Raw genomic sequence first — 27,961 nt, 5'->3', positions numbered from 1 at the left:
TCTCTGAAGGTCCTGGCTGCCATCTAGCGGAGCTGTGATGTGTCTTTAGACTAAACTAATGTAAGTGATACACCTGGGAAGAACCCGAGAGCTAAACTGTGTTCTGTGGGTTAAACAGCCTGATTACTTGAGATACCACACCATAATCACATGAAACAGGGATAAAGGGGCACTGAGGCTGTCCACACCACTATTTCTGAAACAGTTTGTTTCTTCTGTCAGCTTCGCCTGGAGAAGAGAAGACTCCAGAGAGACCTAATAGCAGCCTTCCAGTACCTGAAGGGGGCCTACAAGTAGGCTGGAAAGGGACTATTTACAAAGGCCTGCAGTGATAGGACAAGGGGTTAATAGTTTTAAATTAGAGAAGAGCAGATGTAGGTTGGATGTTAGGACGTTCTTTACTATGAAAGTAGTGGAACACTGAAACAGGTTGCCCAGGAGATATTCAAGGCCAGGCTGGATATGGCTTTGGGCAACCTGATCTAATGGAGGATGTCCCTGCTTACTGTAGGGGGGTTGGATTAGATGACCTTTGGAGGTCCCTTCGAGCCCAACCCATTCTATGATTCTATGTTTGTATATGCTTCTATCACTTTGAGAAAGGTATTTATTTTCCATTTTGCTACAGCAATTTTGCTCAATCACATCCTAAATGACATGAAAATCCTATTCCTGCTGAGATTTACAAGGAATCTTTTCACTTTCTTTTCTCACACTGTAAAATATTTATATATCTATTAAAAATTCATAGCATTTGAACCAAAATATAGTAGAAATAAACAGATCCAGTGGCTTAATATCGTCATGAAATATGAACACTATGTATTTTTATTTATGACTAAATAAATTTTATTTATGACTAAAGCATGCAAATCATGAAATATTCATACAAGTTGCAATTCTTTCTAGATAGTGATTGTGTAGAAGTAATTGTCTCTCTTGCAATCAAAGCTGATGTGGATTAATGCGTGTCTGATCTCAGTTTCAATTTCCAGACTCAGGGAACAGTGTGATTATAACTAAAAGATCACAGTCTCAGAGTGTATCAGAGGTTGGAAGGGACCTCAAGAGATCATCAGGTCCAACCCCCCTGTCAGAGCAGCATCACCCAGGGTAGTCTGCACAGGAATGAATACAGGTGGGTTTGGAAAGTCTCCAGAGAAGGAGACTCCACAACCCCCCTGGGCAGCCTGTTCCAGTGCTCTGCCACCCTCACTGTAAAGAAGTTTCTCCTCATGTTGAGGTGAAATCTTCTCTGTTCAAGTTTGAACCCATTGTTCCTTGTCTTATGACTGTGAACCACCCAAAAGAGCCTGGCCCCCTCCTCCTGACACCCACCCCTCAGATATTGATAGACATTGATCAGATCCCTCTCAGCCTTCTCTTCTCCAGACTAAACAGCCCCAGGGCTCTCAGTCTCTCTTCACAGGGGAGATGTTCAAGTCCCCTACTCATCCTCCTGGCTCTCCCTTGGATTCTCTCCAGCAGGTCTTTGTCCCTCTTGAACTGGGGAGCCCAGAAATGGACACAGTATCGCAGCTGTGGTCTCACCAGGGCAGAGTAGAGAGGTACAAGAACTTCCCTAGCCCTGATGGACACCTTTCTTGATACATCCCAGGATCCCATTGGCTCTCTTGGCCACAAAGCACATTGTTGTTCCATGGAGAACTTGCTGCCCACCAGCACTCCAAGGTCTTTCTCTGTGGAGCTGCACTCCAGCAGGGCAGTCTCTATCCTGTCCTGGTGCCTGTTGTTATTCCTCCTCAGATGTAGGATTCTGCACTTGTCCTTATTAAACTTCATGAGGTTTGCCTGCAGTCAGCTCTCAGCCTGTCCAGGTCATGTTGGATGGCAGCACAGCCTGAGGGGTGTCAGCCAACCCCCCCAGTTTTGTATCATCAGAATTTGCTGAGGGTACTCTCAATCCCCTCAGCCAGGTCATTGACAAAGATATTGAACAAAACTGGACCCAGTACCGATCTCTGGGGGACACCACTGGCCACAGGCCTCCAAGGTACTTCATGCTTGTTCCCAATCTATTATAGGTAGACAAGGACTTCTCCCTTTTCCTGAAGATACATACAGGCAACACAGAAGGTCTGGGATCTTAACAAACTGAAGGATTTCAGATAAAAGTTGGTTTTAGATTTTGCCAGTAAAGTTTTTATTAGAATGATCAGTTTAAAGCTCACTAAACACTTTGGTAATTTCTATTATTTTTGTGTTTTCTCTTCTCTAGTGTCCTGGAATAAGGTTGATGTCATTATCACTGTAGGACATCCCTTGGTAGAGGTACCAAGTGTTTGCTGTATTAAATAAAGCAAAAGAGTGAAAAGTTGTCCTTCAGAGAATCACAGAATAATGGGGCTTGGAAGAGACCTCTGAAGACCATCTATTCCAATCCACCTGACAGAGCAGGATCACACAGGAGCATGGCCAGGTAGGTTTTGAATCTCTCCAAAGAAGGAGACTCCACAACCACTATGAGCAGCCTTTTCCAGTGCTCTGGCAACCTCAAAGTGAAGAACTTTTGCCCTTGCTTCACTCGAACCTGAAATTATTTCACAATGCAAAAATAATAACAACCACCTTGTTTTGATGCTAGATAAAGACAGAGGAACCACAAGGGTTCGCTGTTAGTCCTTATATTATGCACCATTTTATTTTGTTAATATAAAATACAAAAGATTAACTGCTACTAGGAGAGGCTTTGCCATTGCTCGATTGCCATTGAAGTTATTAATGTGTGGGGAAGCAATGTAGGGCATTAAGATAAACAGAAAAAAAAAGGTATAAAAAGGTGATTACTGCACTGAGAGAAGATAAAAAATTTAGAACCAAACTGATGGACAGGAGGCTAACAAGAAATGCTACCTGAATGTGCAGTGTAGAAGAAACTAATCAGATACTCCACAGTGAGATATTTCCATTATTAAAAATTAAAATAAATGGAAGATGGGATCTTTATGGTGCCATGCTGTTAGAAATATTACTTATTTTTAGGAATCTGGCAGGTGTCTTGGAGGGTAGAGGGAGAAAAGTTAATCAATTTTCCATCTAGATATGAGGAGGAACTTCCTTACTTTGAGGGCGGTAGAGCACTGGAACAGGCTACTCTGAGTGGTGGTAGAGTCTCCACCTCTGAATCACACACAAACACACAGAATTATTGAGGATGGAAAAGACCTCTGAGATCACCAAGTCCAGCCTATGACCTAACACCACCACATCAGCCAAACCCTGCCACCAAGTGCCACATCCAAGCTTTTCTTAAAGACCTGTAGTGCTGGTGACTCCACCACCTCCCTGGGCAGTCTATCCCAGGGCCTGACCAGCCTCTCTGTGAGGAATTGCTTCCCAATATCCAACCTAAACCTCCCCTGGCACAGCTTTGGGCCATGCCCTCTTGTCCTCTCACAACCTGCCTGGGAGAAGAGCCTGACCCCCACCTGACTACAACTTCCTTCTAGGTAGTTGTAGAGAGTGATAAGGTCCCCTCTAAGTCTTCTCTTCTCCAGGCTGAACACCCCCAGCTCCCTCAGCCTTTTCTTATACAAGTTTCCCTCCAGCCCCCTCAAGCACTGTCCTGCTCCCCCAGCTCTGCCACTGCAGCCAGCAGTGACCACCTTGCAGCAGGGTACCAGCTTGAAGGACTCCAGCTCTCTGAGCAGTTGTGTCCTCTCTGTCCTGTCCCCAACCCTTCATGCTGATGGAGTCGGGAGAAGCCCATCAGCTTCCCAGGGCACAGCAGATGCTGGGGCTCTCCTGAGGGCCACCTCACTGGAGTAGTTCAAAACCTGCCTGGACACAACTTGTGCAGTCTGCTCTAAGTGAACGTGCTCTGGCAAAGGTATTGGACTAGAAGATCTCCAGAGGTCCCTTCCAACCCCTATTGTTCTGTGTTCTTTGTGTGTGTCATGTCCTACAATCGATTGTGATACAACATCAAAGCCAAGTCAAAGTGCCTGAAATCACACGTAAGCTAGCAGAAACCTGACAGCTGCACCTAAACTGCTGATCTTTTCATTTCTTCAGCAGCCTGCAGTGAGATCAGCTCAGCCACCATGCCTGGAATCTCTCTTTACTCATTGCAATGTAAACCCTGCTGCAATTTGCACACCTTGAGAATGGTTCTCTATCTGCAGGTCAATTTTCCATTGCTCTGGCCTTACTCCAAGTGAAAGTAAACCATACTTAACCAGATTTATTCTTCAAAGGGTAAGGAGTTTCTGCTACTCACACTTTTCATACTTGTTTCATCAAACTTTGCATGTGACAGACAAGAACTTGCAGAAACACAATCTGAATGTGCTAAGTGTGCACGTGGTCCTAAGGTAGTGCTAAGACTGGTAAAAAATATCTCAATTCAACACAGTGCCCTTCCTGAACAACTTGTGCTTGTGTTTGTAAATTCCACTTGACACTTTGTATTTGAAATGGAACCTGCTAAAAATGTAATGTAGCTTTAATATGCCACGCACAGTCATCATTGCTACTGGCATTCTAACTAAATAGTTGGATCGTGTCTTCTGACATCATATCCTTTCCAGGACATCCAGTGGGCAGAAGTGCTGTAGAACTGGCGCCTCCTCCGATTTGCTCAGTACAAACTCCAATCGTTACATTTGGTGAGGTCTTTGACTTCTTTGTTGTTTGGGTTTTTTTCTTAATCAGGCTATCATATGTCATTATTCCAGATCTTGAGGCCATCTTTAGCACACAGATGTGGTCATTTTTACTCCAGAACTAGATGGCATAGTCCATCTTGTCCTCCTCCACACTCGCATAAGTCTGTATCTCTTACCATGCCACCTCCGGCCAATTTCCGTTTGCACCTCGAAAAGAAATGAGAATGCTGTTTTGTGGTCCAGTACTGATTGGGAGTAGACCAGCGGGAAAGGGAAAAGACAGAAATAGTAGCTAGAGTAGGGTAAATTTAGATATTTCAAGTTAGTTTCTCTTGGCTGGTAGAGAGAAGGATAGTCCTCCAGAGAGTGTTTCACCTGGCCTGTCTCAGCATGCCCTCTGCACTGATGAAAACTCCTAAAATACCTCAGTTCAGAGTTAGTCTCCCATATTTAAAAGAGTAAGTGAAGCACAGTCTTACTTTAAAGATGTAAGGACTTGTTTTCTGAATCCACCCAGCCTTGTGTTCCTATTTATATGTGCACAAGCTCCTTTCTCCACTAGATGGCTTCATTCCCATGGAGATAATTGAAATTAAAATCATCTTCGTTGATTCCCACGATAATAGACAACCTAAGAACCTGGAAGATTTTGTTATCTGCTTGTATGAAACTGGTTATTTGCTGATATTATGAAGGATGCATTTTTCTTACCTCTTGGTTCAGGAAACAGTAGAGAACTGCTACAATAAACCCCTGAAAAAGACCAAAAAAAAACCAAAAAAACCAAAACTGTTGAGTCATAACATGGTTTTAAAAAGCCACCTGCACTGACTTCATGATGGCACTGTGCATATGAATTAATGCATACCTCTGTAGGTTGGAGGATGGATATAAACTGGAAAATTCTGTATGTATCTACAATAATGTTAATCAGCCAGATAATGCACTAGGATCATCTTCACAACGAGGTAGGTCACATCTTCACTGAACCACAGACTGGAGGGGGGGGTGGGGGGGGAGGGTGGGGGGAAGGAGGAGTTGGAAGGGACCTTTGGAAATCATCTAATCCAACCCCACTGCTAAAACAGTTTCACCTAGACCAGAATGCAAAGGATCACATCCCTCCAGAGAGGGAGCCTCCACAACCTCTCTGAGCAGCCTGTTCCAGTGCTCTTCAGATATTGTAAATCAGCAAAGAGCCACGAATTACTTGAGGAGACACTGGTTTCAGGATCCAGTGATTTTTTGAGCAATGCTAATTGTCCTGTGGTCATAAGATTAAATCAGAAATTCTCCTAGCATGTAACTGAAGCCTCTGTGGTCATTGTACCTGAAAAGATCCAATGCAGAGCTCCACGTAAAGCCGAACCCCTAGACTGGTATAGTCAGGAAGGAAGTTGAAGACAATATAATGGGTTCCAAATAATGGAATTAGAAGCAGAGTTGACCTTGAGAGACGTCTAGCACAGGACACAAAAAGAAATAAGTTAGTATTATTTCCCTGAGTGTGGACTAATGCATGCACTATGCCACAGTAATGAAAAGAAGTTAAAAACAGGATCTAAACATCTCCATGTGAAGTTCATACCTCGTGGGATTACAGTGCTAGGCAGAAAGTGTAACGAACAAGCTGGAAAGAGGTCTCTGATGCTTTTTGCCTCATTGGCAATAACCTGTACATGGCTTTTCTTATGATATTTTGGTGTTTTGTCTTTCTGAATGAGATCACAGTTGAGTAAAGCACAAAGGGTAGTCTGTCCCATCAGAGCCATTGAAAAATTGACACTTAGAATCATAGAATCAACAAGGTTGGAAAAGACCTCAGAGATCATCAAGTCCAACCTATCACCCAGCACCTCATGACTAACTAAAGCCTGGCTTCAAGTGCCAGGTCCAATCCTTTTTTGAACACCTCCAGGGACGGTGACTCCACCACCTCCCTGGGCAGCACATTCCAATGGCAGATCATTCTTTCTGTGGAGAACTTTCTCCTCACCTCAAGCCTAAATTTATCTGTAACTAAGTACAAAGAAAGCAACAGATAAGGTTCCCTTTCTAGTCCATGTACAGGAAGAGGCATCTATAGAGAGCAATTTGTCCTGCCCCAAAATAAGAGATCTAGTATAGATTCAGTGAATGTTTTCCCATTATCCCATTGACTGCAAATGGAAAGTAAACATCTGAACTGATCCAAATCCATCATATTTAGATAGTAAATATTAGGAGAGTTTCATCCTTTGACTAGCTTCCTTGGGTAAAGAACAAAGTCAGGAATTTCTAAAATTTCATGCCAGCCAAACCAAGGTTATCTGTGACACTGGTCAAGTGTTTGCCAGTTTAAAAAAGACACATTCATTTTAATTTGGTTATTCCACACACTACCTGTATTGAGAAGAGTTATTGAAGTTGATTTGTCTGGGATCTAATTTTTTCAGCAAAATTCTGATGATGTTGATAAATAGGACAAAATTTACCTGTTCATAACATTTGGGGGAAAAAAAAAAAAAAAAGGTTACTTGTCAGTGTAATTCTTGCAATGAAAATCTGAGGTTTCTTTTTTTTTCAGTTATTATGCAATTTGTGCAGTTTCAGTGACACCAATACAATGATTCTTATTAATGACATTTCTGTTGGCAGCATTCAAGCATCTAAATAGGAAGGAAAACAGATGAACAACCTGACTTTGTTGATCAAACCTTTTTCTGTCAAAGTTTGTGTGCTTCTTTTTATTTTTCTGTAGCTCACGTAATTGCCATTCTCTTTTGAGACAGCTATTAGATTAAATTCTGACCAGTATTTTTAGATATTATTAGCAGGATTCATCTGCCTCAATATAGATATGTGCACCGAGATGCATGCATCTGAGCTACCATCCTGTTCTCCCTTTGCAGTCAATGGAGAGCCAGCCAGTATAGTCCGTGGAGCCTCAGGTGGAGCTCTGCAGTTGTCATCTCCTCCAAAAGTAAACATCTATTACAAGTCAGATGGATCACATACCAAAAGTGCATATTTCCTCTTGGTAACTCCAAAGAGAACTGAGGAGCATTAGCTCAGCTCCAAAGCTAGCTAGGGTCAATTGTGAACTACAATTTGTCACAGCTTTACGAAAGTCTGGGAAGCTGCTCAATTTTCCGCAATCAGAGTTTCTCCCTATGCATATTTTGTATGTCTGTACACACCACCTCTTCTTTAAGTGAGGATGAAAGCTTTATTTTGACCAAGAACATCCACATTTTACCAGAAAGTCCAATCTCATTTTATCTGTCAGTGATGCCTTTAGCACATTACAGCAGAAAAATCATCACTGCAACCCTCTGAATCTCTTGACTTCAGATGTGAATGTCAGAGGAGCAATAGTAAGGGGAAAAATAATGGAGGTAAAAAGAAATGTATTTTATTGAACCATGGCAAACTCTGAGCAGAATTCAACTTGAGCTTCATCACTCACTTTTTCTGCAGATATATATCTTATTTGCAAGCCTCTGTCCTCCAATTATATAAGCTTTTAATAGATGGCTTTAAGGTCATCCATTATTATAGATTCATAGAACAGTTTGAGTTGGAAAGGACCTTAAAGATGATCTAGTTCCATCTCTTCTGGCATGGGCAGGGATACCTTTCACTATAGCAGGCTGCTCAAAGCCCCATCCAGCTTGGCCTTGTTGCCTAGCTGCTTTCTCAAACACTGAGATGATCTCCAGATGATCTCCTCTCTGAAACACTGCTTGAGTTTGGTGGCTTGTGGAAGTAATCATACATGATAATGAAGCCCATCAGTTTATTCAGTAAAGAGTTATTATCTTTGTTGTCATCTATGAACAGACACCTATTGCCCTTGAAAGTTTGTATTAAAATCAATGGTTAATTCTGGACTCACAAACTAAAATTTGTTTTTAAATATGACAGTGATGGTTTCGCTACTCGCTATTAATTTCAACCAAACTGATAATTCTATGAAAGCTTACATTTATTTGAAGGATGCCTGAGTTTTGGTAGTTTGGGGTTTTTTGTTTTAGTTTGTTGTTTCTTTTTTTTTTTTTTGGGGGGGGGGAGATTGTTGGGGAGAGTGGCAATTCTCTGCATATTTTCAGTTTGCAGTGAATGTAGGCAAGTTTACAGGTGAAATTCTACCATCCCTCTTCCTTATTTCAGGCAACATTTCAGCAAAGAGTAGCCAAATTTAAATTTAAGTATTTTTTTCTTCTACTTAATGTTGTCAGACTCAGAAGTACCTACCCCAACAGAAATTATAATAGGTCCTTTGATTAGCCACCAGTAAGGAGAGTCTTGATTAATATCCCAGCATCTGAGAAAATAGCAGGAAGTATAGAAAAAGATATATATATATGTAATCACTGCAATAAAAAAGAACTATTAAAATTATAACTCAAGAACATAGAATAATGTAGGCAACAATAACTTACGCAGTGTCTTCAAAGTAGAGTTTTGCTAATATCCATATAAGAGTGAAAACTGTTGGGAACCCTGCCAGACAAACAAAACCTGTGATTGTCTAGTTTCATCAATTAATCCACACCTTGTTCACTGAAACTCTGCCATGACAACCCAGAACGTTCATTTTCAGCACTGGAATTACCCTTTGTGGCCTGTTCCTCTAGCAGGGGTTGCTGTAAGCTCATAGGCTAAACCTAAAAAGAAATCCCCTCGTACCCATGATGGAACGACACAAGTCATGGCACTGACTGGTGACCACAGAGATAAAGGGACACAGAAGCAACTTTGCACATCACATAGTTCTGCCACAGAGGTCTGGACTTACAACCTCTTACTAACAAGAAGAAAACCAGTATGTTTAATGGGGTGGATAGTGCCTTGTTTACTATCTTGCCTTTTAGCAATTTAATGTAAAAGCCTTACTTACCCCAGCCAAAGAGAACAAGCCACCAAAAATACCTTCTTCCATGAGAAAGGGATGAAAGAAGCAGGCAGTTTAGGTAAAGAGCCTCTACTAGTAGCCACATGAAATTGGTCATCATGAAGTAGTAACAGAAAGCAACTGAGATCTTGCATTCAGTCTAGGGAACAGGAAAAAAAAAACAGATTTTAGGCCTTACTTGTGGCTACATGTGTTTGGCAGATATATATATATATTGATGTGGCTACGTGTGTTTGATTGGCAGATATAGCAGGCATTTGTAATTCTGGCTGAGATCTACAAAGAACAAGATCTCACAATTACCTGCATGTTTAAAGAGAGAGTTTCAAATGAGTTTTGGCTTTCTGAACAGTAAGGCTTTAACCATCATAATACCTTGGAATCTTGACTGTAGTTTGCTTTTCATCCCTATGTTAGAAACATAAGTTGGTCTTTCAAACACATGATTTCTCCCACAGATGCACTGCCTTCAGTGTACCTTACATGAGTAGAGTCAAATGCTCCACAGCCATTTCCAAAATGTCCAAGGACTCACATTTCCCCTTAGGCCCAGTTTTACATCTTTGGGTGGCCATGAGAAGTGCAGCAGAATCTTGGTTTTGGAAATCATTATTGTGTTGACAATATTTGTGGTTGGGTCGAAGCAAAACTGATTTCTTAGTACCTTGCATGTCTCGTGATTTACAATTCAGAGCTTCCAGTCAGCATGTTAAATCTACCATTACTAGAAGAAACATCTTTTAAAAGGTGTGTTATGAGGTACTCAGAGATCTTCAGTATTAGACTTCAGATTATAAAAATGTGACAGTATAATGATACATTTTTTATATTTTTTTTTCTCTAGCAAAATCTGTATCTGATTTAGAGTACCACAGGATCACAAGTAGATGCATGCAGAGAAGGGCATGAGGTACACAGTTATGGAAATAAAACCTAATAAGTAAAAGAGTCATAGAATTTTCATTACCAGTCTAGAAGGATCAAAACCAGTAAGTAGTGAAAAAGAACCATGAAAAGTGAAGCTATACATAGATGGTATGCAAAACCATCAGGTACCACAATATTCTGCTTTTCATGTGCTTACTGTGGAGAAGCTGCAATGGTCAATGCCTTCCTCTTGGAAAAGGACAGCATCCTTAATGAAAATGGCAATCGCTTTTAAGATAAAAGTAGAAAAGAGCTGTACATGGATATAATTTCTGGGACAGCGAAGCCTCCTGCAAGAAAATAAGAGAGGTCTTTTTGAGGTAATTAATGGAATTGAGCCTGCAGTAATCAAAATATGCCAAAAGCTCCTGTTCTTCATCTCAGGTTCTTCCAGACACATATAGAAAGAGCACTTTAATCCACTGAGCTCTCTCTGCTGGCAGGCAGAGACAGAACACTTCCTCATGTAAGACATTTCACTCACAGCCTACATTTGAATCCCCTTTCTTGTTAGGTGGTGTCATGGTGATCATAGAACAATGGAATCATCTAGGTTGGAAAAGACCCTCATGACCACTGAGTCCAAACATTAGCCCAACACTGCCAAGTCCACCACTAACCCTTGTCTCTCAGCACTACATCTACACGTCTTTTAAGTCCTTCTGTCATGGTTTTAAAGACTATCTTTTAAATTTTTCTTCACAAGTTCAAGCAGAGAAGGCAAAGGAATGTAAATAAGTCACTATTGACTAGTAAGAAAGCAAATAATGATTATTCTAAACACTTCCATTGGAGAGATAGAAATGTTTAAGAATCTCTACTCAAAACAAGGTTGTTGAGTTGGGGCAGTCTGAGTTGGGGACTCTGCTTGCTTGCTGGGCTTCTGTCTGCCTGGCTGCTGCTTCTACTTTTCTGGCTGAAGATAACACACTGACCTTGACAAGATAACTCTAACAGCCTCTCTGCTTTTTGACTCTCTGCCTTCTGCCAGGGGGTCTGGGGGGGGATTCCTTCTGGTTAGGGGGGAGGCCCCTTGGGAAAGGCCCCTTGGGGGAAGCAAAGATTGTGCTTTTCTGTTGATTGTACATATTTGTAAATGTTGTGAATTGTGTCTATTTGTACATATCCATTGCATTTCATCTGAGATTGTAGATTTGCTTGTAAATACAGCTTGCATTTGCTTCCAGACTGAGCTAGCCTGGTTATTGTTGGTGCGGGATGGGGATTCAGCTCTCACACTGTTACACCCTCCAGGGATGGTAACCCCAGCACTTCCCCTGCCAAAACCTGAGGCCATTTCCTCTTGTCCTATCACTTGAAGAGACCAACCCCCCACCTCACTAGGACCTCCTTTCAAATGAACTGCAAAAAAGAAAAAAAAAGTTCAGTTTGGAGGATGACTGTACACACCTGAATGCAATAAGAACTGTCACAGCAATGATGAGTGAGGTGATGGATACACTGTATCCTACAGTGTAAATGATCTTTATAGTAGAAAAGTAGGATTGCTGTTAAAATAAAAAAAAGGAAAGAGAATTTTTTGTCACATAACTTGCAACTCCATGACAGCTGGTTTACAGATTCTGGCAGTTTGGCTTTGTTTGGTGCTTCCAATATGTTCACATCCCTGACTGCCTTTCCCTCCAACCCCCTTTTCATCTCAAAACATTTGACTGAAATCACTCATTACATTTCTTTTGTGAAGACCTTTCCATGGCTATGTGGATACAGCCCAGCCTGATAAAGAAACATGTATTGACCAGGATGGTGACAAGCTCTATCATACACCCACAAAACCCCAAGCTAGACTTCCACAAAGGCATTGTGAAAACCCTGATGTATTTCTACAGGCACTGCATTTTATAGTGTGTTTTCTTCCTGAACAATCCCACTGGCAGCTGCCTGCATGATGAATACAGAATTCTATCAGCCTTTCCTTCACTTTCCTTCACTCTGCTTCCTTACTTACAATTTTGCCTTCTATTCTTTTCCATTTTTATTGTATTGTGGGTGTTGGGGTTTTCTTCCTGCATTTGTTTTTTTCTTGCTGACAAACTCAATTCTTTCTTAGTCAAAACGTCAATCAAAATCCATTCCAATTTAAATGTCACCACTATCAGACATGGTCTCTAAGTGAGGACAAGCTGGCTTCAACTATCGCACACAGAAGCAGAAAATAGAATTAATAAGCTCTGGGCTGCAAATTTTTCCCTTCCATCTAATGTAATGTGTCTCTTGAGTCCTGTATCAATGCTTTTATATCCTGAAATCTACACAACTGTGCAGTGCATTGCTACAGATCACAGTGGAGAAGGGCAGATACTTGTTTTGAATCTTAAGTATAACTTAAGGCTGACACTGGGTAGGATCTGTTTCATTTATTTTAGGTGTTTAAAAACTGTCGAAGTATGAGGAGCTGAGTCTATAGTAAAATCAGCAGTGTGGGAGCGTGGCCACAGGACTGCACTGTTTAATTGTCAACACAATCCTGTTTCTGCTTATTTTGTTTCTTTTCTAGTTAATGAAAGGAAGCAAGCACTCCCAGAAGTCAATCTAAATCATTGTAAGAGGAGATTTTATCACTTTCTGTCAGCAAGAAAAATGTTCTGTCACTACACCTGCCTGAACAATTGCAGGTCTATAGGTCTGGTTTAGTAGAGTGAAATCTTTGCTGCTGAGGATGCTACACCCATATTGTGTCCATTTCAGAGTAGCTATGGTCTAATTCCGTGGGCTGAATTTTTATTATTGGTCAAAGCATCCTAGATGCACCCTGCATTTGTCTTCCAGATCAGTTTAATCCATAGGAAGCCAAAGAATCCTTTCTAAGAACAGTCTTCAGTGTAAATGCAGTGAGTGTGGATAAATAAGAAGCTTCCTTGAAAAGTTCACATCCAGTCCTGACCAAAGCACTAATACAGAGGCACTGTGTACTGTTTAGCCTAGACTTACACAATAATTTGTTGAGGCTGATGATGCTAAATGATGTGGAAGCCATGCACAGTTGCCTCTTCTGTCTGGTGGAGGAGTTGTGATTAGCCATGTACCTAACTATGCACAATTCCAGCCAGAGCCCAGAGAACTTCCTCAGAACTCCAAAGCTAGCCACTAAGTCTGGAAGGCACCACATCAAAGCTGTGCTAGGCTGACCTTAGTTGGCAACCTCCACTTATAAAACAGAGCTGAAAAAACACAGAAAAGAATCAGTTCCTTAAGTGGATAAACCTACAACCAAGGAGTTTACCTTGAGGTAAAATGTGGGCTATCACTAAAAAGAATCACAGACTCATTTAAGATTGCTTTTACAGCAGAGATGTAAGGAAGCAGTAGAAGAAGGAAAGAGAAGAGTTGTATTTGAGTGTGTTGGTTTATGCAGAGCAGCAGGTACTGTGACTTAGAGGCTAGAAAGGATGTTCGAATTACACAGCATGATACTAGTTAGTAGAAAAAGTAATAGGAAGACAAGAGAAATCCTCCTGTGCTAATGTAAAGTAAATTCTCTTCAGCTAGTTGAATCAACTTGAAAGTTCACTAGCTGCAATATAAATGTCATTTTCATTCTCTCTATAGTGAACAAAAAAAGGATAATATTCACCTAACTTCTACAAATAAAGTGCAGTGTTCAGCCTTTACAGAGGAAGAACAGAACCCTAAAGTTAGACTAGAAACTAATTTTCAATTACTTAAAGTGATTTCTCCTTCCTTTCTATCAGTTCTAACTTAGTGTACATTTCTTCAGATACTTTTCACTGAGTTACTCCTCATTTTCTCCACAGTAGCTAACAAGAGAGAAAAAAATCAATCACAAAAGAGGCTTTGTGTAACCATGATAATTTGCATGATGGTGATATTTTTTATCAAAATGTGATATAGGATTTTGACTGGCTCCTTTTCCCTGGAAGAGGAGTTAGAAGAAGTTAAACATATCTCTAGAATGTGTTGTTAGAAATCATGCACTATATTTTCCCTGTACATGTAACCTCTAAATACAAATCTAGCTGGAGAATAGGTTAAATTCTGATCTCCATTACCAAGATACAGATTTTGAAACTTCAGTTTTGCCTTGTTAAATGAGATCTTTTAGGAAAGACAGAATGAGAAACCAGAAACCTCTCTTGTCGCTAGATTTTGGTGAGTTTGGAATGGTGGTGCTATCCCAGCACATTTGCTGTGCTGATGCTGTGCTGACACAAAATTATCTCACTGCCTGACTTTACTGAAATATCTTCATTCATATTTTATGACAAAATCATGATATATCTCTAGCTGTTGTACCTGTGAGCAAGCTCAACAGACCTGCACAATTGTATGGTGGTTTTATATTTATTACACTCTTACACTTGAATAATAAATCATCCTCAGCAATTCACCAAAATAAGTGACTAGACTAAAATTTGAATTTGAGAACCCAGCCTAAGTTGGGTTTCCCTCTGCAGTGTTCTTCAGGAATAGAAAGGAATCCTATAATGTCAGCACACCACTCACATGTATTTATTTAATTAAACTTACTTCTTCAAGTGGAATCTCATCTTCTACTGGACAAGCAATATGGTAGGGAGGGAATGGGTCAGACCAGCCTTTCCTTGTGCAGTTCCTTTTTACTGTCCCAGCTGAAATAGAAGCACTATTTTTTTCTTATATATATATATATATATACACACACACACACATATATAAGTGAAGAATCACAGAATCACAGAATCAATAAGGTTGGAAAAGACCTCAAGAGACACAGAACAGAAAATAACAATCAGAAGAACAGCTCTGACGGTATGAGGGTTCTGCCAGGAGGAGAGGATCGTCTCTCTTACACAGTTGACTAGACATTTTCACATGTATATTTGGCAGTCAGATAATAACCCCAAACATTCTATGATTCTATACAAAACTTTTCACTTTATCTGGAGACAAACATTGTGAGAAAGTAAATAAACCGAGGTGCCAGAGGTAGAGGTGGGAAGGAGTTAGGAAGAAATCATATCAGGAACAAGGAAGGCCTTTGAAGAAGACTGGAAAACACTGCTCCATCAGAATTCTGCCTTGTTCAGCACTCACCCCTCTAATATATCCTTCCTCATTCTCATTGTGATGGTTTGAAACTGTCTTTTTAATTTTTCCTTGCAAAGTTCAGAACAGAGAAAGTGAAAGAATGTGAATAAGTCACTATTGGGTGTAAGAAAGCAAAATAACGATTGTTCTAAACACTTCCATTGGATAGATAGAAATGTTTAAGAACTATTACCCAAAACAAAGTAGGCACTCTGCACATTCTGCGTTCGGCAGTGGGGGCAGTTGCTGGGCTGTCTGGCTGCTGTTTCTTCTTCTCTTCTGGCTGAAGATAACACACTGACCTTGGCAGCTAAGTTAACAACTTTCTGCTTAACTCTGCTTCTCTGTCCAGGGGGGTCTGGGGGGGAAGCTCTTGGGAGAGAGAGAGGCCCCTTTGGGAGGGTCCCCTTGGGGGGAAGCAAAGGGAGATCGGTTGTGCTTTTCTGTTGATTGTATATATTTGTGAATGTTGTGAATTTTGTATATTTGTACATATTCATTGCATTTCATTGTAGATTTTAGACTTTGCTTGTAAATACAGCTTTTCATTTGCTTCCAGACTGAGCTAGCCTGGTTATTGTTGGGGGGGGGGGGAATTTCAGCTCACACCAACACACTTTTTATTTTTTGGCGCCCAACGTGGGGCTCGATTGCTTGTGATTTATTTCTGCTCAGATTAGGAAGCAAAATGAAGCAGTTTTGGATTCTGAGTCATTCTATTTCATCTATTATCAGTGTGATTGTTTACAGATGGGCTGTTTCCTGCATGATAGACAAGATTGTGAGATATGTGGCATATAAGTAATTTCTTTGGGTTAAGAACAAGTTACTGAATGTTGGTGAATTCTGTTGTGGTCTTGTTGGGCTAAGAAGCTATGGTAACTCAACTATGGATGTGCTAGCAGACACATTTGAGTTTGTTACTCCTCTTACAACTACAGAGGGTCTTTGGAACCAGTGGTACCCTAGATATCTTGTGCTAGCCTTAATCTTACTTTTGTTGCTTCTTGGAATAATCATATGGCTACTGATAGCACTGTGTCAAGAAAGACATAAGGCTACTTGCTCTTCCAACTCTGCTGTGAATGTGAAAACCAAGCCAGTAAATTTGGTGGCCACTGTAACCAGAAAGTGTAAAGGAGCTGCAGGAGGAGATGCAGATGCTGCAGGAGATGGTGCAGATGGAGATGAGGGTCCTTCTACTCAGGGTCCCTCTGTTAAGAAAGATCCTTCTGATGAGGAAGAGAGGGTTAGCCTTAAAACTCTGGTAGACCTCTTGAGACCCCACATGGATGATGGAGATGTAGGTCATGATGTAGACCCTGGTAGATTAGCAACTGCTGGCAGAGCCTCTGAACTCAAGGAAATTCAACGGACGATTACAACAGGATTATGGGGACAGCGACCTCAGGATGATGATGATGATGATGATGAGGATGACATACAGTCAGCTAATGCACCCAGACAGGAAATTAGACATGTGAGGAAGGATTACATCAGAGGAGATAATGAGCCAGTCCTGTCTTGGCTAGCCAGGTGTTTTGATATGGGAGCCCCAGCATTGGTGGTAGGTGACAAGTCGGCCTCTCAGTTGGGGATGCTCTCAAAGGATACAGGCATAGACAGGCATCTAGGCAAGTGCATTGGTAAAGTTTCTCTGTGGGCACGCCTCCTACTGGCAGTCTCGCTGAGGTACCCCAGCAGAGATGATTTACCATGGAACCCTAAGCCTTGGACCACAATAACTGAGGGAATCAAGCGTCTGAGAGAATTTGCTGTGAGAGAAGTAATGTATGGAGATCATAAGACTCTGAATCCTGATGAAATTCCTGTTGGAACAGGCCTTGCCAAAAAGCTCATTAAGCTTGCTCCTCCTAATTATGCTAATATTCTGGCAAGCAGGATTGTGGCAAGAAATTCTGGTGGAGTGCCTCCTACTGTTGGCCATTTCACTGACCAAATGAGGCAATTGGAGGATAGTCTTGCACGTACTTCTTTGGTTTCAGCCATTGAAACTTTGTCTGGAAAGATTGAGAATTGCGTGAAAGAGCTGAAAGAGGAATTTAAAACCTCCATATCCAACTTGATGAAGGGGGATGATTCTGATTCCTCTTCCTCCAGATGGATACAAGTTTCAGCTGTTAGGAACAGACGTGCTCCAAGGAGGCCATTCCAGAACAGGTCAAACCAAAACAGACAGCAGAGGCAATCACGTGGCAGTATCTGAATAACTCTGCGTGATCAGTTTGGTGAGAACATGAACAGATGGGATGGTCAACCAACTTCTGATCTTTTCAAGAGGTTATGGGAGCTGCAGAGGGGCAGATCCCGAGGTAGCAATACCAGGAGGGTAGCTGTCACTTCCTCAGTTTCCCAGAACAACTCTGATAGCTCCAACAGTGATCCTAATTCTGGTGCTGGACATTGTGCCAGCTGTACATGTGGAGGTAATCCCCACCATTAGGGGTGCCCTGCCTTCCGCCAGGGGGAGGTAAGGGATAATGGAGATAACAGAATCTATTGGGATGTGTACATCCAGTGGCCTGGCACTTCAAAATTTCGGAAGTACAGGGCCTTGGTTGGCACAGGAGCTCAGTGCACCATCATATCATCAAATTATCAAGGGGGAGAATCTATAACTATTCAGGGAGTCACTGGTGGATCTCAAGAGTTGTTTAAGATAGAGGTTGACATAAGTTTAACTGGGAAGCAGTGGAAGAAACATACTATTGTAACAGGTCCTAATGCACCTTGTATTTTGGGAATTGATTTTCTGAGAGAAGGGCGTTTTAAAGACCCTAAGGGTTACAAATGGGCTTTTGGAATAGCAGCTGTAGAAATTGATGGAGGAAAATTGAAGTTGTCTATTAGACCTGAGCTTTCAGATGAATCTGCAGTTGTGGGACAACATGAGATAGAGGATGTAAAGCTGCCGGTTGCTTCTCAAACTGTGCATCACAGACAATACAGAACCAACCGTGACTCTTTGGTGCCCATTCAAAACTTGATTCGTCAGTTGGAGAGTCAGAAGGTCATCAGCAAAACTCATTCACCTTTCAACAGTCCAACGTGGCCTGTGCGAAAGCAGAATGGAGAGTGGCGTCTGACAGTTGATTTCCGTGCCTTGAATGAAGTAACTCCACCCATGAGTGCAGCTGTACCAGACATGATGGAACTCCAATATGAGCTGGAATCCAAGCAGGCCAAATGGTATGCTACCATAGACATTGCTAATGCTTTCTTCTCTATTCCCATAGCAGAGGAATGCAGGCCTCAGTTTGCTTTCACCTGGAGAGGCATTCAGTACACATTCAATCGTTTGCCCCAGGGGTGGATTCACAGTTCAACCATCTGCCATGCAGTGATCCATGATGCTTTGGAGAAAGGTGGAGCTCCAGAACACATTCAGTTCATCGATGACATCATCGTCTGGGGTGAGACTGCTGAAGAAGTCTTCGAGAAAGGTAACAAAATCATTGACATTCTCTTGCAAGCTGGTTTCGCTATCAAGCGAGACAAGGTGAAAGGACCTGCCAGAAAAATCCAGTTTCTGGGAGTGCGGTGGCAAGATGGTCGCCGTCACATCCCCATGGATGTGATAAACAGAGTCTTCACCATGGCAAATCCCACCAACAAGAAAGAAACTCTGCGTTTCTTAGGCATAGTGGGATTTTGGAGACTGCACATTCCTGGATACAGTCAGATTGTGAAACCTCTATATGATGTGACTCGAAAGAGAAACAGTTTCCAATGGGGCCCTGGGTAACAAGCAGCCTTTGACCAGATCAAGCGAGAGGTAGTCCAAGCGATGGGTCTGGGACCTGTCCGAACTGGTCCAGACATTAAGAACATTCTGTACACGGCCGCGAGTGACAATGGTCCAACCTGGTGCTTATGGCAAAGAGCTCCAGGGGAGACACGAGGACGTCCTCTTGGTTTCTGGGGTCGTGGCTACAGAGGCTCAGAGGCAAACTACACTCCAACAGAGAAAGAGATTTTAGCTGCTTATGAAGGAGTGAAAGCTGCTTCTGAAGTGATCGGAACTGAGTCACAACTTCTTCTAGCTCCTAGATTGCCAGTTCTGAATTGGATGTTCAAGGGCAAAGGTTCTTCACCACATCATGCAACAGATGCTACCTGGTCTAGGTAGATGGCTCTAATAACACAGAGAGCTCGAATGGGAAATCTCGAAAGGCCTGGTTTGGTGAAGGTGATCGCAAACTGGCCAGAAGGCACAAGCTGTGCAAAACCTCCAGAGGAGAGAGTAACTCGTGCTGAGGAAGCTCCTCCTTACAGTGATCTGTCTGATGATGAAAAGAGATATGCTTTGTTCACAGACGGTTCCTGTCGTCTTGTTGGGAACAAGCGGAGATGGAAATTTGCAGTGTGGAGTCCAACACGCAGAGTTGCAGAAGTGAGAGATGGAGAAGGAGAATCCAGTCAATTTGCAGAGGTAAAAGCTGTCCAGCTAGCTCTTAACATAGGTGAACGTGAGAGATGGCCAAAGCTTTATCTCTATACCGACTCATGGATGGTAGCCAATGCCTTGTGGGGTTGGCTGAAAGACTGGAAAAAGAATGGCTGGCAGAGGAAAGGAAAGCCAATCTGGGCTGCAGATCTGTGGCAAGACATTGCTGCTCGCATTGAGAGAATCCCAGTGAAAGTGAGACACATCGATGCTCACATTCCTAAGAGCAGAGCTACTGAGGAACAACACCACAACCATCAGGCAGATCTAGCTGCAAGAGTTTCCCAGGTGGACACAAACTCTGATCCCGATCCTGATCTTGACTGGAAACACCGAGGTGAGCTGTTCTTAGCTCGGTGGGCCCATGACTCATCAGGACATCAAGGCAGAGATGCAACCTACTGATGGGCTCGTGACAGATCCATTGACATTTCCATGGATGCTATCACACAAGTCATCCATGACTGTGACATTTGTGCTGCTATTGAGCAGGCAAAGCGGATCAAGCCCTTGTGGTACGGTGACCGATGGTCCAAGTACAAGTATGGTGAAGCCTGGCAGATTGACTACATCACTCTACCTCGTTCTTGATCTGGTAAGCAGTATGTGCTGACTATGGTAGAGGCGAGCACTGGATGGCTGGAAACTTATCCAGTTCCTCATGCAACTGCACGTAACACCATTCTTGGTCTGGAAAGACAAATCCTGTGGAGACATGGAACTCCAGAGAGGACTGAGTCGGACAATGGAACTCACTTCAAGAACAATCTTGTAAACAACTGGGCCAAAGAGCACGGCATCGAGTGGATATTCCACATTCCCTACTATGCCCCAGCTGCAGGGAAGATCGAACGCTACAACGGTTTGCTGAAAACCACTCTCAAAGCCATGGGGGGTGGATCTTTGAAAAACTGGGAGAAACATTTAGCACAAGCAACCTGGTTGGTGAATAGTAGAGGTTCAGTGAATCGAGCTGGACCTGCCCAATCAGATTTGTTGCGAAAGGAGGAAGGTGATAGAGTTCCTGTTATCAGAGAAAAGAATCTGTTAGGCAAAACTGTTTGGGTATTTTCTCCTTCAGGAGAGGCCAAACCTGTCCGAGGGGTGGTTTGTGCTGAAGGTCCTGGTCACACCTATTGGGTGATGCAAGAAAATGGTGAAATTCAGTGTATTCCAGAAAGAAATCTAACTTTGGCTGAGAGAGGTTAAATTCAGAGTGTTGCGCAGATATAGCATCGCGCCCAAGAGGAGAGTCCATGAGATCTACAGTGCACGAACCCTGAGAGCCCTGAGTCACCTGAGAGTCCCTGTTCCTTCCTTCACTCCATCTGCGAGGAAACAAGCTGTTTGCTGTTTTTCCTGTGATTTGACTCTTTTGAATCATCTACATCTGAGATAGCTGGAATGGACTATGATCTTTATTCACCTAGTGTTGTAGATATTAGTTAAGATTAGATAAATGATAGTAGCAGCCAATGGAATTGTTTAGAAGGGGTGGACTGTGATGGTTTGAAACTGTCTTTTTAATTTTTCCTTGCAAAGTTCAGAACAGAGAAAGTGAAAGAATGTAAATAAGTCACTATTGGGTGTAAGAAAGCAGAATACTGATTGTTCTAAAGACTTCCATTGGATAGATAGAAATGTTTAAGAACTATTACCCAAAACAAAGTAGGCATTCTGCACATTCTGCATTCTGCAGTGGGGGCAGTTGCTGGGCTGTCTGGCTGCTGTTTCTTCTTCTCTTCTGGCTGAAGATAACACGTACTGACCTTGGCAGCTAAGTTAACAACTTTCTGCTTAACTAACTCTGCTTCTCTGTCCAGGGGGGTCTGGGGGGGAAGCTCTTGGGAGAGAGAGAGGCCCCTTTGGGAGGGTCCCCTTGGGGGGAAGCAAAGGGAGATCGGTTGTGCTTTTCTGTTGATTGTATATATTTGTGAATGTTGTGAATTTTGTATATTTGTACATATTCGTTGCATTTCATTGTAGATTTTAGACTCTGCTTGTAAATACAGCCTTCATTTGCTTCCAGACTGAGCTAGCCTGGTTATTGTTGGTGGGGGGAATTTCAGCTCACACCAACACACTCACCTTCCTTGAGGTTTACCCTGTCTTTGCAGATCACAGGCTGGAAGAAGCAGGTTGTTTCATAAAAAGATTTTTGATTCAGATGAAGGATAAGTAAGAGAATCCCAGAGCAGGAAATGAATCTGCCCAGATGAAAAGGATTTTCCTTATGCCTCATTTATTACTAGCATGTGTTGGGTGAGGCAAAGGTTGGGCTTTGCAGTATCTTTTACTTGTGGACCTGCCAAATCTAGGTCTTTCCTGGAAGAGTGTTTCCTCTTTATGGACTTTCAATTTATTCCTAGCCATATTCATCCAGAGAGTAAGCAGTCACAAAGACATTAGTCTGCGTGATCTTACCTTTGACCCAACACATATGCTACTTCAAGGACAAAAATTCTGCTCTGTATGTCCAGCCTGGATTTAAAGAACAATTACATTATTCATTCCTCTGCCTTTTATTTCAATCCACACTAATCAGAGCATAAATCTAATAAAACTCCACGCTTAAGTTCTGACCTAGACAACCCATACTCAAGCTCCATAGAAAACTCACACAAGCTGATCCCAAGGCTTGTGGAAACCACTGGAAATCATTGTATTGATTTCAGTGTTCTTTGGCTCAGGGCCTCATCATAGGCTATTGTGATGTTTTTAAAACTGCCTTTTTTATTTTTCTTCACAAAGTTCAAGCAGACAAAGTGAAAGAATGTAAATAAATCACTGTTGGGTGTAAGAAAGCAAAATAATGATTGTTCTAAACACTTCCATTGGAGAGGTAGAAATGTTTAAGAATCTCAAAACAGAGTTCGGGCAGTCTGAGTCTGACTCAGCTTGCTTGCTGGTCTATCTGGCTGCTGCTTCTTCTTTTCTGGCTGAAGATACTACACTGACCTTGACAAGCTAACTCTAACAGCCTCTCTGCTTCTTGACTCTCTGCCTTCTTCCAAAGGGCTCTGGGGGGATTCCTTCTGGCTGGGGGGGGAGGCCTCTTGGGGGAAGCAAAGGGAGCTTGGTTGTGCTTTTTTGTTGATTGTACATATTTGTAAATGTTGTGAATTGTGTCTATTTGTACATATTCATTGCATTTCATCAGAGATTGTAGATTTGCTTGTAAATATAGCTTGCATTTGCTTCCAGACTGAGCTAGCCTGGTCATTGTTGGTGTGGGAGGAAGATTTCAGTTCTCACACTGTTACAGCTATGTATGGGATTATATTGAGTTATAAATAATGCTCAAAAGATGAAGAGAACTGCTAAGCTCTCTTAGGTCCTACTGAAATCTCTGTAGTGATGCTCTGATCCAAGTAGAGAGCAAGAACTTGCAATGTTCTGTCTTCACCTTCCATTTCTACATAAGCTCTTTGCAGACATGCAACACAACAATGAGAGTAAAACCATGATAGTGTATCACCTGGCTTCTTCATGAAGTGAAAGAGGATGTTTGGACATGGCAAGGCAAGAGTCTCTCCAGCATCTGCCTCTGGCCAGCACAGTAATTTGTCCCAAGATCTCTTGCAACCTCAGACAGAAAGTAAAATATGTTTCTAAGCATAACTGTATTTGAGCAAAATAAAAGAAATAAATCTTTGTAAACTTTACCACTCCACACCCTACATATCTTATAAAGGGAGTTTAGCCATATTTTTTATTCTGTAGTGAGGAATAAACACCTCCAGAGGACTATTTAATCTTTAAACTAGGGTGGGTTTCAGTCACAATGCAATAAATAAAAGATACATTGTGGAATGGGAGGGAGACCCAGTTCTGAAAGGAAGATCAGTTTATGATACTTGTTAAGGGGTTACCATATAATTGTTTCAGTTGGAAAAGACCTCTAAGATGATTGAGTCCAACCATCAACTTAACTCCACCATGGCCATTAAACCACATCATAGAGTGCCACATCTACATGGTTTTCAAACACCTCCAGGGACAGTGGCTTCTCCACCTCCCTGGGCAGCCTTTCACAATGCCTGACCACTCCTTCAGTAAAGAAATTTTTCCTAATATCCAATCCAAACCTCCCCTGGAAAATTTAAGGCCAGTTCTTCTCATTCTATCACTTGATGCTAGGAAGAACAGACGGACTCCCATCTCACTACAACCTCCTTTCAGGTAGAGAGCCTCCTCTTCTGAGACTAAACAATCCTAATTTCCTCATCTGCTACCCATAAGACTTGTTCTCCAGATCCTTCACCAGTTTAATTTCCTGTTAAAGGTGAACACATTCCCACATAACAAGCACGACACCATAACAGCATTCTGTTGGGGAAAGAACAAGCCAGGGACACAGGGATTCACTCAGATAGATTAATTATCCATGTTTCAGACACATTAACTATCCAGATTTCAGACAGATTAACTATCCAGATTTCAGATAGGTTAACTATCCATATTTCAATGTGGTGATAAAAAGAAATTAAAGGATAAGATGGAAAAGGAGTCGATCAGAGAACTGGGATATGGGACTATAAATAAACCACTGAAACATACCCATTGGCAGCATGGGTGTGTTCTGATTCTGCTCAAGTGTTCCTTCTCTTTCACTCATTTCACTTCACACACATAGATACCTGCTGGAGTTGTGTTTCCACGCTCTTCTGAGTCCTCCAGACACTCAGCCTCGTTCTTCTTCAGCTCTGTCATAAAATCACATTCTGGATGGACTATTCCAGCAACCTACAAGGAGAGGAGTTTCTGATCACTAGCAAGAAGAGGTTGGGTAGGATCTCATGATCCATTAAGTCCAGATCTCCTTTTACAACTAACATGGCTGGGTTAAGGACACAGAACAACAGCTTGGGGTTTAGCAGTCAAAGGGTGACACCATCACTGTAGAAGCTGAAATACCTTTGGCAGATGAACTCAGCTGGTCCCTGTCAAAGGCAATTGAGTGGATCATCAATATAGCTGTTGGAAGATGGTAGCTAGAGCTTTCTAACAAAAAGTTTGTAAGATTTCTCTGGCTATGTTCATAATTTAAAAACTCTTTGCTAGAGCCAGGGTTTGAATGCAGGACTCATTTCCACCTTAGCTTCAGCCTTTGCTGCATCTGAGCCCAGGGAGGTGGATTGCACCTGGACAAGCTCCTTTTCTTCACAGTGAAGGGCCCAGCACATCACGGCATGCTGCAGAGCCCACTTGCTCCTCAGCACAGACATGCCTGTGCCAACCTCCAAAGAAACAGCAACTTGAAACCACATACAATTACTGAAAACTGTCTTCATGAGCTCTTCACTCCAAAAGGAATGACTCTGCTCTCTCTCTTCTGACATCTGCCTTTCTTTACACAAGGTGGGAGGCAAAACTCCTTTCTCTGGAAAAAAAAAAAAAAAAACAAACCAAACCAAACCAAAACCATCTGCTCGAAAGCATTTGTTGGTTTGGTATGTTAGTGTAAAAAACAAAACAAAACAAAACAAAACAAAACAAAACAAAAACCAAAAGTCATCCAGTGTCCTAACAACAGGAACCTTTAGTTTTTTTAGTCCTTATTTAGATTTTTGCTTTCATGGGCACCACAACAGAATTAGAGGGTACCCAGAGTACCTTGGCCACCAAAGAACAGAATCTGCAAGAGGCTGTTGTATATCACGACTGCTGTGGATGCACTGCCTGTGCTTCCTGAAGCACACATGTCTCTTTTGCATTAAGAAAGCAATATATGCCTTGGCCAACAACATCCATTGTTCCCAGTCCCAGACTGTCAGTTGTCATCAGAGACATTGTCATCTTAGCTCTACACCCTGGCCACAGGAGCCAGTGTGCTCTGTATGTGTGAAGATAGATAAAAAGACACAGATGTGCACAACAGAAAATAAACTCAGGGTGAGACTCACATGGGGAACAGGTGGCTGGCATATGGCTCAGTTTTGTTCCACCCAGGGAAGATTAATATTCAGGGAATCTGGAAAATTAATAGCTGGTTTTCAGTTCATTCAGAGGACAGATCCATTCCAACAAGATGGTGTTTCCTTTCCTTGGGGATCTGCAGAGCATTTGAATTGCATATGGGCTATCAACTTGGGGCTGTCTGGCTGCTGGAGAATACTGAATTAATTAATTGCATAGCTTTTGCTGTTCTGGAGTTTGGACCCTGGCAGTTGAAAACCCACATATATGCCCTAGAAGGAGGTAGTCTTTCCATTTCCTGCACTTTTAGGAGGATGCAGTTTTCCTGCCAAATTGACAGATAGCAGTGTCATGGATGAGTTTAAGGTAGCAATGCAAAAGAGGACCCCATGTGCAAGGCTGAATGAAGTTTGGTGTATGTGAAAGGAAGGTAACTATGAGTGGATGGAGCAGAGGCTAGCCATTGCCTCAGCCTCAGGAGCTGGAGAGCTTTTCACATTACAATGGCATCATGCAAGAAATGACAGCCAAAAAATCTGTTTTATGGAAGCTGACAGTTGGCCTCTTAAGCATTTAAAACTCCTCCAAAAGTTAAGTTCAGCCTTTCCAGGGAAAGTATGATATCAAGTTACACCACCAAAGAAAACAGATGGCTGATTTTTAACCATTTTCCATTCCAGAAACAGTTTTTTACCTATCCTTTAGTCTAATAAAATGAGCAACACATCATTTATTGTACACTGACACATAAGCTCATTTGTAATCAGTGCATAATCATATGATAACCAACCCAGCTTTATAGAATTAAGTGGTATTTCTCTTAAGTAAATGGGAAAAGTTCCTCCAATAAAATTTTTAAGTATTAGCACTGCATCCTGGTACTCTACTTATTCAAAATCATCTTTACCTTTTCCCAGTAAAGGAAAGTGGAATTTGTCACATGGATGACACCAATACTGATAGCTTCACATCAAGTATTTTCAGTCATTCGACACTGTCTTATTTCTCTTGACCCACAAAAACCAAGCTGATGAAATGCTTCATCAGAGTAGAGATTCCCAGAGGAGAGGAAAGAATATAGCAGAAGGGTCACAAATGGAAGGTGCTGAAAATGTAATTACTCTCGAAAGTAAAGAAAATATCCTCTCCTCCCTTTTCAAAGACCTTTCCTGATATCTGCATGATCCTGAATGCTGGTTTACTAATCATTGTCCAAAGAAAAACATGAGCCAGACCTCCAGGATTTGCAATGGATTTGGCTGTTTCTAACTCTGCCATAAGCATCCCTGCTGGTTCAGCTCAGTTGTTACCAGCAGCATCTCAGCTGCTCGCATATTAAACAATATTAATGCTACCAACAAGGCAGATGGAATTGTAACTGATAAGACTATGTGAAAGTTAAGAAAGCTATCAAAACCCAGCTGCTCTGATACAACAGCTCTCCTCCACTTTCTTCTTTTAAAGCTAAACACAGAGAAAAATAAAAGGGGGGTGGGGGGTTGGGATTCTGCCAGTTATGTTGTTTCTCCTTAGTGAGTGAGTGGTAAGAAAGCAGTGAAATGCATTGATACAGAGATCCTGCAATGTGTGTCCCTTCTACCACTTCTTATAGCATCCAAACCAAATAAAGAGGCTCATGCAAAAAGTAAAGCTGCATATGACCAGCTGCTCCAAGAAAAAAAGAAGAACAATTATTGAAAAACAATGAAGTAAAAGCTTTTTTTTTTTCATGCAATTACTTACAAGCACTGCCAGACTCAGGGTGTACAGAGCACAGTGGTGTAAAAGACTAGAGTTCATGTTGCTAAGCAAGAGCCAGACTTCACTCAGCCTTTCCCTACACCTTTCACCTGCTTTTTGACTCCCTCTTCTCCTGTCAGTTGCTGATTTGAAGCATTTATCTTTTTGCATAGATGTGACGTAGCAGTACAGTGGGAAATAAATATTAACAACTCTCTAAGCTCTATTTAACCCTCTTCTCCACCTTTTGGACTTTGTTGCACGCTCCAGACTAGCCTGGATGAAATGAGTGAGTGATCCCAAAATTACTCCTGCACTTCCTGTCACGACCCC

At 41.9% G+C, this 27,961-nt stretch overlaps 1 protein-coding gene across 1 annotated transcript; it reads right to left on the bottom strand.

Annotated features, from left to right (window-relative positions):
- Nucleotides 1-4,712: 4,712 nt before the first annotated feature.
- GHRHR (growth hormone releasing hormone receptor) lies at nt 4,713-27,688 on the bottom strand. The gene is made up of 13 exons (XM_054390191.1): nt 27,632-27,688; nt 24,610-24,715; nt 23,448-23,555; nt 14,962-15,062; nt 11,863-11,960; nt 10,610-10,742; nt 9,511-9,664; nt 9,053-9,113; nt 8,865-8,934; nt 7,011-7,102; nt 5,959-6,088; nt 5,340-5,381; nt 4,713-4,835 (listed from the first exon to the last, which is right to left on the bottom strand). Exons 1-13 carry the CDS (start codon nt 27,686-27,688, stop codon nt 4,713-4,715), a joined length of 1,275 nt encoding a protein of 424 aa, XP_054246166.1.
- Nucleotides 27,689-27,961: the final 273 nt, after the last annotated feature.

Source organism: Indicator indicator, chromosome 20 (genome assembly GCF_027791375.1).
Source record: "Indicator indicator isolate 239-I01 chromosome 20, UM_Iind_1.1, whole genome shotgun sequence".
NCBI classification, from domain to species: domain Eukaryota; kingdom Metazoa; phylum Chordata; class Aves; order Piciformes; family Indicatoridae; genus Indicator; species Indicator indicator.
Note: the sequence above shows the minus strand (reverse complement) of the source record. Positions and strands in the feature narration are given on the sequence as shown.